A 15,315-nucleotide genomic window follows, 5' to 3' on the forward strand; every position below is an offset into this window, starting at 1 on the left:
TGTTTGGTTTTAAATCTAAAAACATTTCTGTGACAACTGTTTACTGTAAATGATGAAATTATGATTTTCAAACTGCATCTTATTGAATCAAAGCTGAACTCTGCAGAGTCAGACAGATGAGACGTTACTCACTTTATGGATCAGTGCAGACAGATGTTCATCCAGATGTTTGTCTGAAAAAAGAGAAAATAACAGAAATAGAAATAAGTGTTTAATAAAAGCTAATCGAGCTTTAAAAAATACACAGAGATCAACAAAATTACATTTAAACCTGCTGAACATCATTTTTGCCCTCGTCAACAATGCTCTCTTTTCTCTGTAAATCTGACTGTTTCTAATATGAACTGAAGCAGAAACACTTTAAGAACCACTTTTATCATTTTAACATGTTTTGTCTATTTTATCTTACTTTGATCTTCTGACCTGCTGTCTGTCAGCCTCTGAGCCAGATCAGTCCTCTCCATCTTCTTCAAAACCTTCATGGTCTTCTCCACTGACTGTTCGCCAAAAGTCCTCACCATCAAAAACACCAAGTCCTGCACGTCTGACATCTCAGACAGACTCGTTGGGATAAACAAGACATGTTGTCCTTCGAGGATCTTGATGAAGTTCTCGACCTCGCTCTCACTCAGATCAGCCAGTGTTTCCAAAAGCAGCTCAATAAGAGACTCCATCGTTTCTACCTGGTAAAAACAGAGGTCACATGACAGCGATGCACAATTCAAATGTCTGTTTGATTTTTAATCAACAGAAACATTTTAGTGTGCTAAAAATAAATTCATGTTTGAATCCAATTCTTTCTAAAAACCTGAAAAGATGACCTTTGACCTTCAGACATAAAGCTGCGTCTTTTTTAAGGTCATGACCGGTCGACCAGATGTAGAGCAGAAAATAACGTCCATGAACATCTGGTGCTCGGTGGGTACCTGCTTGCAGGGCTCGCAAAATCGCTAGCCCGACGTCCCGGGGCTAGCGATTTTTCCAGTCGGGCTACCAAAATCTATCTCAGCCCTGCCCGTCGGGCTATCATAGGAAGGAAAAATATATGTCAATGCTTTTGCATTCTTTCGGAAATGTAGCTGGGTAATTATGTCATTGGCATCGGTGAGCCACTGTCAATATGTGACATATTGAAATCGCGTTTGAATTTGCGCTTGTTTTTTGCTTTCACTTTGCAATCGCGCGAACTGTGTAAAGAGAGCGACAGTACTGATTGGTGAGTGAAATCTCTCGAAGGGAGCTTAAACATGTGAGAGGTTGATCGCGTTATGTGAGTGCCTGTGTAAAAGCAGCAGGATATATATTTTAGTTCTGCTGAGCCAAATAAGACAGGTCAGGGTGAAGAAGTGCCAGCCAAAGAAAAGCTTACCACAAAACGGAAAAGTTATGACAAATCAGACTATGAGGCAAAAAGAAAGTGCAGCTTTATGGTTTCATGGACAAAAGAATTTCTGTGGCTGCAATATGACAAGCTAAATAACCAGGGGTGCACATAAGTGGTCCGCAGGTGCGCATTCGCTGTCAAAATAAAAAACGCGCACAAGATAAGAAGTTGCTACGCCTGTTTGCTTACATAAGATTTTCTGGAGGAGGACATAATTTGTTTAGAACTCTTAAAGATGTCGAAGAAGCTCTTTAAGCAGTTACTTTGGTGTTCGTCCACCTCCAAAGAAATGTCAGAAGGAGTCCGAACCACAAAAGAAGCGCGTATTCTCGGAAAAGTGGTTGCAGGAGGTGAGCTGGCTTCAAACAAATGACGAACGCACAGAGATTTGGTGCAGAATGTGCCGTGAAAATCCCACTCTAGCGGACAAAAACAGCGCCTTTTATATGGACGCAAACGCGCTGCAACTTCTTATCTGGTGCGCGTCTTTTATTTTGACAGCGAATGCGCACATGCGGACCACTTATGTGCACCCGTGTAAATAACATAATGTTCTGCCGGGTGTGTTGTTGGTTTTCCCTCGATTTCTGAGTCGATAAGCGCCTTTGTTACTGGGACCAGTAATTTTAAGAAAGGCCCCCATTAGAACCCATGAGAAATGCAAGAAATGCATTATTGCTCAGTCTGCAATATCTTTCCCAGAACAAACACCAATTGAAAATAACATAGTAAAAATAAACCTGAAAAATCTGTTTAGAACAGCGTACTATGTTGCAAAGAGTGAACTACCACTGGCAAAATTTAACAGTCTTTGCAAACTTCAAAAAGCAAATGGCCTCGATCTTGGTTCCACTTGCCTCTTACCCTTGACTTCAGTGGAAATTTTAAATTCAGGATCTGACACAGACTGATTCATGTTCTACACAGTTCTTACAAGTTCATAGAAATTTATGTTCAATTAGAACCAAGTATTTGAGTTGATGATTGTAATTTTTATACAATGTTGTAATTTGTGTTTCAACAATTTTTTGATTAATGTTTTGTTTCCGTTACAATATTATACTTTAATGTATAATATTGTAAAGGAAACAAAACATCAATCAAAAAATTGCTCTTTTTTTATTCGGGCTACTTAAATTTATTTTGGGCTACCAAAAACTGAAGAGTGCCTGCCCGAAGGGCTACCAGGGATTTTGAAATTTTGCGAGCCCTGTGCTTGGATTAGTTTTCTATTTCTTGGCTCATTTTTTCCTCTTTTTGAAGGATTTAATTTTCATGAACAGGTTTGTGACTCTGTTTTACTGCCTGACTGTAACTCTGTCAAAGGCTGAGCTACAAAAACTGCAGTGAGTCTCCTGATTTTACAAACAGAGGGGAGCTTTAACTGCTCACATCTTTACTGATAAACAGAAAGACTTGAATTTAATCTGCTTTAAAATGTAAATAAGGTTTAATATTTCTATACCAATCATGTATAAAACTCATGTGTACATGACATAGCTGCAGCTTGAATTTCATGTTTATGATTTCTGTTTAAGATGAAGATCATTTTTCAGTCTTCATCTACTGAATCAAAGCTGAACTGTGGGAAGTCGACTGATGTGACGTTACTCACTCTCTGGCTCAGTGGAGGAAACTGTTTGTCTGAGGAGAAAAGAAAGAGAAAAAGTCAGATTAGAAACTGTTTTATCATCAGGCTTTATGAGGATTTAGAACATAAAAGATTTCACATCAAAGTGACACTTAAACCTCGTTAACTCTCATCATACCCACATGTTTAACATACATGAACCACTGACTGGAGTCTCTGAGAACTCCAAGAACAATTTACTGTGAGAAGCAAACATAACAGTAAAATGTAATTCTTACTCATCATCAATCTCATCATTTGTTATCACATATGTAGTTAATGTCCTCTAAAGACACAGAGTAGTTGTATAATTATTTTTGCAAAGTTACAATTAATTTTCCATGTTTTTTTATATAAAATCGATTTTTTCTTTAATCAGGCTTTTATCCAAACTACAATCCACATTATATCTTATGAGCTTATTTACCATCCTTTGACTCTGGTATCATTTATTCTTCAATAATTTCAAGTAAATATTATTTTTGTTGTAATTTATGATGAAACAGAGTCAGGCTCACTTTGACCCCAACATAAAGTAACTGAGATAAACTGTTGTGTAACGTGGAGTAAAGGGAGCTTGAAGTTCCCCTGGCCACCTCGTGCCATCACAGCTGAAGGGATAAAAGGACTTAACACCCAGTCTTATGTGTTAGAGATGTGTGCTGAGTGCTAAGTAGGGTAAGTAGATCTTTATTCTTTTTTTCGGGGAGATCATTTTTATTCTTAATCAATGATAAATCAAAGATATATGTCTGATCAATATGTTAGCAGAGGGTTGTTGTCGTAAGTAGTGAAAATATCTGTTCGAATGTATAGATTTTGTGTGTGCAGACAGATCTATCATCAACCTTTTTATTCATGTCTGAGTTCTAAAAGAAAAGAATTGTTTCACCAGCTGATTTTTATACTTTTAAACAACAAAAATGTGTAAAATGTTGTAAAATACTGAATTATGATTCATGTGTGAATTTCCTGATGGTTGATTAATATTAGTACTGATAACAACATAATCAACATTATATTAGAGTTGGTTTATTAAGTTAATGAGTAAAATTTATAAATAAATTAATAACTAAAATTGTGATTTGATTATTTTTTTTTTTATTCTTTTTAATTTTGTTTTTGCTAAGCTGCTTTAATAAAATCTGCTGTAATTAAACTCTAAACTGTGGACCCCGTGTGAAACAAAAATCATACAAATCTGATTCTGATAACTTTGAGTCTGGAAAGTTCCCCATCCAGACGATGAAGGCAGTGATGGCATCTGAGTCTTTCTTCTTTATAAACTCTGACAGACACTAGATACTGTGTGTTACTTTAATTTAGGATCAGTTGCATCTGAATAAAATCTGAATACAGTTAATAAGTCCCATTTATTAAAACTGTAAAGGTGGAATTGTTTGACTGGAGTCCTCTGAGACCTAAAAACATTTGTATTTTTAAAAAAGCACCAATCAAAGCAAAAATACAAAATTATGTGAAACATTAGCAACAAACTGACAAATTCATTAAAAATTTAAATGATAGAACAAAAAAACACATCTGTGAGGTATGACAGAAATAAACCACAGACTTCAGTCAGTGTGATGAGGGTTAATAGCAGTAGCGGTTTTAGATACGGGCGACACGGGCGGTTGCCCGGGGCGGCATCGTGATGGGGGGCGGCATCACGGGCATCGGCAAAAAATAAATAAATAAAATGTCTACTCATGCTGCCCGACGGCAGCCAGCGCATATTGGGAATGTCATAGGCACCGATCGGTTTTCTATCGCCCATTTGCTGGGAGTAAGGGCGCCCTCCGTTTGCGAGGTGCGCCTGCTGCTTGCGGCACAGGAGGAGAGGGCGGGCGGCGGGGATTCTCTGGCTGGCTGGAGCAGCATCTAATAACCAACTCGCAAAATAAAACAAAATAAAAACAAAACAACAAACACGAAAACACCGGACATTATGATACAGACTTATAATTTGCACGATGTTTTTTTCGAAATTTATACACGAAAACTGAGCGCGAGAGCCCTCGGTGCGCCTGCGCTGCTGAAGTCAAAGTAAACTTTATTGTCATCTCCGCTACATACAGTCCAGTATATAGAGACGAGACGACGAGGCTGCAGTTACAGCAGTGCAAATAAACGAACAATAAATATAAGAACAGCAAGAAAATAAATATATACTTTAGGACTCGGGGTAAAGGGATCAATAACAATTTAAAATTTACAATTTACAGTTTGATGATTTAAAGTCTCACACATAACCCGTCGAAAGGGAGGGAGACCTACTGCTTCCAAATAGAGCACATTTCATTCATAATGTTGTAAATCCAAGCCCATTATGTATTCATGATTTGAATCCTGGGTTGTGTGAAATCCCAGAAATAAACCCTAGACAAAGTTAATCTGTGAACTAAGGTGTAGGTCTATTAGGTTATGTTGTGGTGATCCTCTGGTTGGGGATGGGTGTTGATACTGGAGTGCAAAATTAAAACCAATGGAAGATGGACAAGAAAAGTTCAAAGTCATCAGGTGCTCAGTTTAGAAAAAAAGAAAGAAGAGGAGAAGAAACGAACAAAAGATACAGGTAAGCAGATGTGTGATTGGATAATGGCAGGTCATCCTGAAACAATCAGAATCAGAATACTTTATTAATCCCTAAGGAAATAATGTGGGTTACAGTTGCCCCAAGAAGAAATGGTAAAAATAGTAACAGTAACAGACTAAACTCCAAACAATACATTATGTTACAGATTTTAATATTAATTAGTCATTGTCAATTGTTGATTTGTCCTGTTCTCATTGTATGACGAATTATGATGGCTGTTTGGTAGCCGTTTGCATACTATGCATACTCTCTCTCTCTCTCTCTCTCTCTTCATATGTGTGTGTGGACAACAGTTTTATGTTAATGTACAATCCTTAACATGTTTTGTGTGTGTGTGTGGGGAGGGGGGGCGCCAGAGGGAGTGTTCGCCCAGGGCGCCAAACAGGCTAGGACCGCCACTGGTTAATAGTGACATAATTATAACCTGTAGAGCTGCTTGAAGACTTTCCAACCATGTTGAATGATGTTGGATGTTTTTGTTCTGATCTGATCAAAATACTGTAACTGAGCTTGTGTAACAGTGTTTATGTTGTATGTGATTCCATAATAACCACAATGGATTTGTGACGCTTATTGGCTCAATGGCGCCCTCTCTCAGAGGCAGTGGGTCACAGCACTGTGTGGGATCATTAGGTATCAGCATGTGTGCGACCACTATACAGAGCATGTGACCTCTGTAACTGTCTAACTGTTAATAAGAAGAGTTTCAGTGGTTTGTTGTAATTGTGAAGTCCTGAAACAGTCACATGATATCACTGCACACCGGCTATAAGCTGCTATTATTTTGTAGTGTGCTGTGTTTGAGCCTGTAATGAGCCAACCTGCCTGACCAGCACATATTCTGCTCTAATCCACGTTATAAAAAGCAGCACTAAAATATAAACGTCTTTGTTCATCATTCACTACACAACACAGAGTCAAGTGATTTTTCTATCAGTCAGTTGAGCCTGGTTTCATATTAATGTGATAAACTATATGCAGTATTCTCACATATTTAATTCTTTGTTGTCTCATTTGTGGTTCCTGAGGTGATACCTGATAATCTCTGCACCAGATCAGTCCTGTTCATCTTCATTAAAGCCTTTCTGGTCTCCTCCACACTCTCTCCTCTGTACGTCTCCTCCATCAGCTCCACTACATCCTGTGTGTTTGCTGTTTTCAGTCGGCTCTGTGACATCAGTTGGAGATCTTTCTCTGCTGCAATGTGTGACTTGAACTCAGCAAAGTCCTCTGGACTCAACTGGTTCAGTGTTTCACTGAGCAGCTTCTTAGTCGTCATAGTTACCACCTGGAAAATGAAGAAATCATATGATACATGAAGGACAGCACGTCTGCTGTTTGTTCATTTGATGGATGGAAACTGACTGCTTTGTATTTCACTAATGACAACATTACTGACATGGACGTTTGTTACTTTTCTATCACCCAAATGAAAACTGTGATTGGACGTGAACGTCAAACATCAGCTTGAAACTCGAATAAAACTGTGTAATAAAAACATGCAACCCACAGCAGCGTGAGTGTGTGTGAGTTTGAGTTCAGCTTGTTGGAAAGGCCCTCCACCACAGTCTTGTTTTCAAATGTGCCTCCTTGTGAAAATGAATTGCCCACCCCTGGTTTATACAAACTCTGTCAAATTAAAAGCCCTCTAGATTCTCACAGGTGAGAAACACTTTAATTCTTAACAAGGCTTTTATTGTAAAAAAAAAAAAAAAAAAAAAAAAATGTGGAAATTATTGTAAAAAGAAAAAATGATATTTTTCTTTATGTAACATTGGAAGATAATGTTTGTGTCATAATATCTGTGACTCTGAAATTCATCATCCAGGGAGCAGAGCTGTGTGAGGAAGATTTGGTGTCTGGTGATGAAGATGATGGAGATGAAGTTGTGCACGCATCATTTAAGATCACGTGACTATCGTGGCCTTTCAAACCGCTATAATCGAGAACTCTACCCTCACTATGACTTCCGGTTCTTTCCCACAGAGCTCTGCACCTCTGCTTCAAACCAGCAACAGTCACATCATCTAATATAACTTATTATTATATCTCATTCCCCGTTACACACATATGAAAATAACTCCAACAAGGAAGCAGAACCACGAATCTGAACATCCAGAAGGAAGCAGAACTTAATGCCGCGCTTACCTTCAATACTTCATGTAAAATCTGAACACCTGGAATCACCGCTGATGGAAAATCATTCTTCAGTGTTTGTGAAGCAGCTTAGTGTGAGGCGCTGTTCTCCCGCTGCTTTCTCTCACTTTCTCTTAACGCTGAAGCTGAAAAACTTCCGCGTTTCTGCCTCTCTCTCCTCCCAGCTGTCAGCCCGCCCTCGCTTCGCAGGGCTGCTGCTGGTAATCTGGCACCAGGCACACGACTTAATAAACTCTGAATTAATTAACAAGAAAAGGCTCCATAATCCGAAGTAAGGATTACATTCACATACCAGTAGTATTTCGCTACTTATTTTTGGCTGAATACTCGGGTTTCTGGCTGTAATTTACCACAGACGGTATAAATCTTTAATACTGTGAGTTTCAGTTATTCACTAAACGTTTGTCAGCAAAGAGGAAGACCTGCGGTTTCCTGGAGGCCCGACAGAAAGCGGAAATACAAGCAGAAGAACAGCCAGTTTGAGGAGAGGACTGTTGAACTCAGAAATTTAAATTTGCCAGAATTAACTTTATTCCTGTGCCGGTTTTCATCATGTTTTTGACAGAAAACCAAAGAGTTAATAGTTTCAAAGACCAAAACACTGAAATTCACAAAAAGTACAACAAAACGTTTACAAACACTAAACTCTAAACTGAAATGAGAAAACGCTCTCTGGAAACTAACTGAACAAAACTGAATTTAAAGAAAATGTCAAAATAAAAATACAAAAACTGTAAAAGTCTGATAACTCTGATCACCACAAACAGCTGCTTCTTCTACACATGGACATTTGTGTTGTGCTTTAATGAAACTTTAGCGTCTAATTATCATGTGAAACAGATGTTATTAAAGGAGGATCCTGTCGTGAAACGCAGCAGCAGAATGTGTTTATGGGCAAAATCAGCTCACCGTAAGAAAACCAAACAAAATTATAGAAAGACATTTTATTTCAATTCTGAACATTATACTGTCTATAAAACTTTTAGATGGACGAATATTATGATTTTTTTATTTGAATTTGTGAGGAAGATTTGAAAATATTAAATATGCAAAAGACAAAGTGTGAAGTGGGATGAAAGCTCAGCTGCGACACGTCTCCCAGTCTCATCATTTCTTTCCTGTTTTCAGGATTCATGTACAGCAACCAGCACCTGAAATTATTAACAACAGAGTAAACGTTCATATTCAGCCTGTATGATGTCCCCAGGTCCAAATTATAACCAGTGTTATAAATCCGCTGTTGGGGTTCAATGTTGAGAGAAGAATCCATAAATAACCACAGATCCGGTCCGGTGTGCAATTAGACAGTATTTTAATAAACACATGTGTGAGTCCGACCGCTGTGCAGATTTCAGCGTCGAACTGAACTTACAATCATTAGACAAGGTTTTATAGGAGTAGGACAACAAAGCCCCCTCTTTTGCAAAACAGACAATAGTACAGCTTACGTCAATCCAAACCACAAAATGTTCCATGAACTTTAACATAGTTTAAAGAACATTGTCTTCGGGTCGGTGCTTCCCCTCAGCTCGTCTTCGCTGTCGCTTTATCTGTTGCACTTCCTCTAAGTACGTCGGCACAATTCTGCATTTGCAGCAAAAACCCATCTTCACTTCTCACTTACCAAAATAGATCTACCATGGTGTGTATGTGTGTGTGCGTGCATGCGCAGCGGCGCGTGCATGCTGTGTACCTGCGCACGTGTCATGACCTCTCACTATTTGTGTCTGTATGTATATGTCTCGCCCTTAAATGCTCTCACATCCCACCCGTTACACTTCTGACCTTTCACCAGAACAGAGGCTCATCCCTACATATAATAACCTAACTGGAACTATATATGTAATCTACTGAATAAACACCCTATTCTTTGGCTTGCGCTCGCTCTGCTTTCGGTTTCACTTCTGCAGAAGCCTGCAACTTCAAACACATGTAACTTCCTGTCCCTGCAGTCTACACAGAAACCTTTTAAGATTATCGAAGCATTAGAAAAGCATTTAAAATTATATATTCAACTCAACAGTTCGAAGTGGTTATAACTGGACTTGTAATAAAGACTGATATAATACCAATATATTTGAACATCTGAATGCATCTGTGAAAGCAACATCACTATTAACATGAAACGGTAATGATGATTATCAAAATAGCAGCAACTAATAGCAGGAAAATATTTCTATTCCTCTCAATCCCCTCTCTTGGTGACCCTTAAAAAGGGTCACCACACACTTATAACGTTACTCTGACCCTCTCTAGAAATGCCAGCTCCCCCTAAGAACACTCCATGGGTAAAGTCAGGTTCTTCCTTGGTCCCTCTCTCGTGGAAATCTTCTCCTGTAAAGGATAGAAAACACTTTCTCCCTACTACGCTCCCCTACCTTATGTCCCTCAATTGTTCTCTTCATTCAAACCTGATTCAAGCTAATATTACTCAAAACATGAACCTAATTGTGTATTCGTATTCATAACATTACTCAGCCTTTGTAAAACTCTTAAAGCACTGCTTGCACGTCTCTGCAGGCTTCCTGTTGGTTCCTTATCTGATCACCAACATCCTATACACAAAACTGTCGCTGCTGCAGGTGCCTCTCATCTAAAGTCACCTATTACAAGAAAATGTATCAAGAAAATCATTATAACGGCTTATTCTACTAAAAGGATAATAAAAAACAACCACTTTAATCACTACGTGTAAGCACATTATCAATAGCTCCTAAATAAACTTCATCATAGCTAAACGCTGAACTCTAACTGTATTTTGAGCTCCCATTTCCTGGGTGATAACCTGTTTGAATATATCATTTTATTTCATTTTGCTGCTCTTAATGTAATGACTCCTTCTAACTTATACTTTATCAGACTTAACCAAAATATATAAGCTTTCTCCCTTTGCTTCTGTTTTAAACAAAAACTTGGTCACTTCAACAAGTATTTGTTATTCTGTAACTGCATTTTATATAAGAGGACTAAGTTAGAGCCGCATGTGTTATCTCAATATTTTACATGTCACACAGTTTAGTCACCAGCGAAACTCCTATTCAGTTAAATGCTAAATGGATTTCAGGCCTTTTGCCTGGAATCAATACTGTCAGGTGTGTTGATGAACTCTATATGTCTGTAAGCGTGTGCAATCCTTCAAAACTCAGGTCATTCTCACAGTAGATTGGCTAATCATAACGTTAACCAAAAGTTTGTGACCCTCAAGAGACGACTCTCTGAGCCACAACTCCGTTAAAGGCACAAAAATGCAATGTGTATGAAAAAAATCCTTTCTACATATATAATCTCCAATATTATTATTCACTTGAGTCAGCGAGACTTTTAACATCCTCATAAAAGCTCTCCTCTACCCTAGAACTAAATCTATTTACTATCTGTTTCTAAAGCCTACATTATAACAACATTCTAACATTATGTCACTGTGACAACTTATCCTAAAAATCAAAAAGAAATCCCACATTTTCTACTCATCAAATGTTCACTATTTTCCCCAAAGCCTATCCTTTATTCCCACAATTTCCCTTTACGTTTGGTGTACAACTTCTTATGAACACCGCATTTTATCTTCTAAACCTAATTCAGTTCATTTTAATCCTTTCTTTTAACAAATCCTCAGTTTTACTATATCTAGATTATCAAACAACCCCAATCGTTATAAAATCATACTAAAACTCATTTTAAATTAACCAAATTAAATCTTAAATCCCTCTCTTTTTTGACACATCTCATGTGGCAAAAAACTCAAAATGCTCCACCCAAGCTTAACAAATTAAAAGGAAAAAAGGTTAGTCATTTCATTTCTCAGAACAGCTCAGCAATTCTCCTCTCCGGTGTTTTGCTCCAGCCCTGAAAACCTGTGTTTAAGGAACAAAATCAATTTAATCATCATGTCAAATCTTCTCAAACTCGTTGCTCCATCGAACTCTGGATCCTTGGAATTTCCTGAAAACAAAACCTGTACTTAACTCTCCCCCTTTATGATCCAGTCTGTGTCATGACAAAAATAACCTTAAACAAAACAGTTATTAATCATGAGTTACCTCAGTTAATGGTAACTTGAATCTCATCAAACAATGTTTCCCTTTTAGCATTTTGCATTCTCCCAACAATATAATGTAATCCCATAATCTAACCCCAGTAAAAAAGAAATTTTCTCCAAACATACATCAGCAACCCAAAATCAGCATCCCCTTTCTTTTCCTCACATAGTAAATTTGTCCACATTTATTCATCCCCACCTTAGTCTAGTCACTCACATTCACTCAAATGCATTCACACATAATATTTTTTGCTGATCTGCAGCCCTCTGCGCACGTCATCAGATGCTCCACATCAGCAAAATGAGCTCAATCATTTGTTTTATTTCGTTTTCCTTTTTAGGAAAATAGTTCTCTATACTTTTGACTGGATTGACTCGCTGCAATCATTTTTTAGACAGGGACTCACCGCCACTCAGTCTCTGATTGTAATCAATTATAATTCTGTAAAGCCCACCTGATTTTCGTACTTGGTAATTTTGTCAGCGCCGTCCGTTCACTGTCTTCCAGGCCTGCTTAAAACAAAAATGAAAAAAGAGAGCTGATTATTAGCTCATCAAAGTACAAAACAAAATCACCTGACAGGTTTTTTCCTGAGTGCACTTACTACTACAAAAAATTTTTTTTCTCTGGGCCCCTCTCAGACCTATCCAGGTCCAATCCAACTCCCTCTCTCGAAATAAAACAACAGCCTCAAAAATCTGAAACAATCTTAAATTTCACCCGTTCAACACACCGAAAACCTCGTCAAAAGATCAAAGACCGTTTGCACAATGTCACCCTTCCTCACTTTACCATGTGTTCATTCAGCATAAGATCTAAACCAATTTCAACAACGTATCATCCTTAAATTATAAATTTCCTGTCCAAATCTGCCCCTCTGAACAGACCTGACCACCGTAATCAAATATCCTGATACTTTACCCTTATATTTCGCTCTTCAACAGCCACCGCTCTCTCTTGAACTGAAAGCCTCCGACACACACGCACACAGGAAGTGTCTCTGCTCCAGCTAATTTGCATAAACCCACAGCTCAACAGCCAACTTAACAAGAGGAATACATGTTTAAACCTTATCACATTATTGAATTATTCTCATTTTCTTTCTATACTAATCACCGGTTTTGATCACTCAGTACGAGAGCACTCCTAAGTCACTCTTATAAACACTTTTCTTTTGTTTTTTCCATCTATTTTAAATCTTTCCATCAATTTTATTAACCATTCACACCATTCTCTCACTCATACAAGCAGCAAGCAGATCTTCATTGCATATGCTTATGTTCTTAGCCAGGTTTTAATCAATGTCTCTATGCATTAAGCTTCAGGAGCTTGTCTTTGTACGGTTAATACATTTTCTGTTTGTGTGTGGTATTTTGCATCTATGGCTTCGCAGTCTGTCAGACACCTTTCCAACCCTCCAGTTAAACAGTCAGTTTTCTCCTTCCCCGAATTACTAACCCTCTGTTTTGATTTCCCACCTTAAATAAAGCACTCCTAGTCTTCAGCCAGGAGCTAGGGCCTGTTTTCCAGGTTCATGGACACATGATTCTGTGAACAATTCAACCAGAAACTTGCCTTAACTTATCCATTGATGTTAACCTACAATTTCCTTCCGACTGGTGCATCTGGAGAGTTGGTCCAGGTCTGCTTTACTCCTGAAAATAACAAAACTAAGACATTTTCATTATTATCACAAGTGCTTAAATAACCCATTTCTCTATCTCTGGTCAGAAATACCAATTATGCCATGCATGTAAGCGTGTTCTTCCTTGCATTTTATGTTAATTGAGTGTAAACTGCTTCTTCATTGAATTAATTCATTGAGTTCTTCGTTGCATTTCTATGTATTCATGTTAATGTACACTACGTGTAAGCTGTTTCTTCATTGCATCCTATATATTCATATTTAATTTATGCATTTCACCACTGAGCTTTAGATTCAAACTATCTCACTTCTGATTCATTTCAAAAATAATCTCACATGTAACAATTTGTATGTGTGTTTTCTATTCATTAAGGTAATAACAATTATTTTCTTTCATTATTCTTACCTTTTCTAATGTTTACCTCTTTGTTGTGATGTCGTGGACATCCCTAAACAATTCATGAGTTCAGGTTTCAATTTTCAATCCAATTATATCCTATATTCTCGCAGTCAAACTCGTCCAGCTTCATCTCTCACTGGTCCTTTTTCATTCACAGTGTCCTGTTCGTGCTTCAAAGCTCCAGCAAACACAGTCTCAACTCAGCTGTTGTCTTCTTCTCTGTTTCTTTACAGTCTTTCTTTCAGATTAAGTCCCAGCATGGCAAAATATCACTCAATGTCCAGTGCTCTTCCACAATTCTTTATCCCACTGTTCAACTGCCCAGCCTGTATTTTCACAGTACATGTTGCATTACTCTTACATGCTGCTGCTGGTCGTCAGTCGTCATCAGTGTTAATGGATCAGTGGCACTGCCGTTTGCCTGCTGTATTCAAGTCCACGATGTTCTGTCGGTCTTCATCAGGCGATTGACTGTCCTTTGAGTTTCTTCTCAGTTTCAGGGACAAAGTGAGAGATCAAGCCGCACAATTTCGAGCCAAAGCCTGGCTTATTTTCTCCCAATTCTATTAATCTATTGTTCTGGTGCTGCACTCAAGGTTCCAAAGTTGAAAGACGCCCACCTGTATTGACACACTAAAGCATACAATTAGTATTATATTCATTTTTTCTTAAAGGCTTCATTTGCTTCATGTGCCTCATCTGTCTCTCTGTGTTCTTTCTGTACACACTCAGTTCCTTTTATGGGCATGCGTTTCCTGTCCCCGACACACACACATACTTCCTGTTTCTGCAGGCAACAGTCAGACTCTGTCTCCCCTTAAATTTCACAGTCTACAACCAATCAGTAATTCTACTAAATCTTGATCCAAAAACAATACACTTTCATTTCATTCACACACATTTAAATAGAGCTCTTTCAAACATCAGGACAATCAACACTCCTTCACACACAGGACCATTCTTTAGGTCAGTTTTATAGCATCAGTCACCCAATCATCTCTTAACTGGGTTTCCCAAGTGTATATACTTATGTATTTTCAATCGGAAAAATAAACTCAACCTGTCATAACATCTCTCATGGATTTCTTGAATTAAAAGCACTTTCAAACTTTAAAACATCCTACTTTTCATCACAAAAGAAATATATTTCATACCCACTTTTAAATGTTTCTAACCTCTTTCAGACGCCATGACTCGTCTCACACACTGCCTTTTCTCTCTCAAACTTCCATTTTCCACTCACTCAGACAAATCATGCAGAGTCACTCAAGTCAAATACTGACAGCATTCACACGGTTAAAATCACTCAAAAATACGCTTTCATACGAGTATTTTGGACATGCCTTCCATGATCAGAAAGAGCAAGTCAAAAGAAAAAAAGAAAAAGAAAACTGAAACCTCTCATCGCCTCACACCCCGCTTCCCCCACACACACATAACTGAAAATAAAACACACCAACATT

At 38.1% G+C, this 15,315-nt stretch overlaps 1 protein-coding gene across 11 annotated transcripts in view; it reads right to left on the bottom strand.

Moving 5' to 3' along the window:
• The window catches only part of LOC116330579, a 285,981-nt gene that overhangs the window by 91,538 nt on the left and 179,128 nt on the right, over positions 1-15,315 (bottom strand). For 9 of the 11 annotated variants that reach the window (XM_039620038.1, XM_039620034.1, XM_039620037.1 and 6 more), the window contains 2 exons: positions 410-683; positions 133-173 (listed from right to left, as the gene is read on the bottom strand). The exons of 1 other annotated variant lie outside the window; for it this stretch is intronic. In XM_039620038.1, the coding sequence (XP_039475972.1) occupies positions 133-173; positions 410-683 (315 nt within the window). Of the gene's footprint in view, positions 1-132; positions 174-409; positions 684-2,999; positions 3,029-6,645; positions 6,899-7,758; positions 7,931-15,315 lie in introns of those variants that run through there. One more of the 11 variants, XM_039620043.1, reaches the window with a different exon arrangement.

This window comes from Oreochromis aureus, linkage group 11 (genome assembly GCF_013358895.1).
Source record: "Oreochromis aureus strain Israel breed Guangdong linkage group 11, ZZ_aureus, whole genome shotgun sequence".
NCBI lineage: Eukaryota > Metazoa > Chordata > Actinopteri > Cichliformes > Cichlidae > Oreochromis > Oreochromis aureus.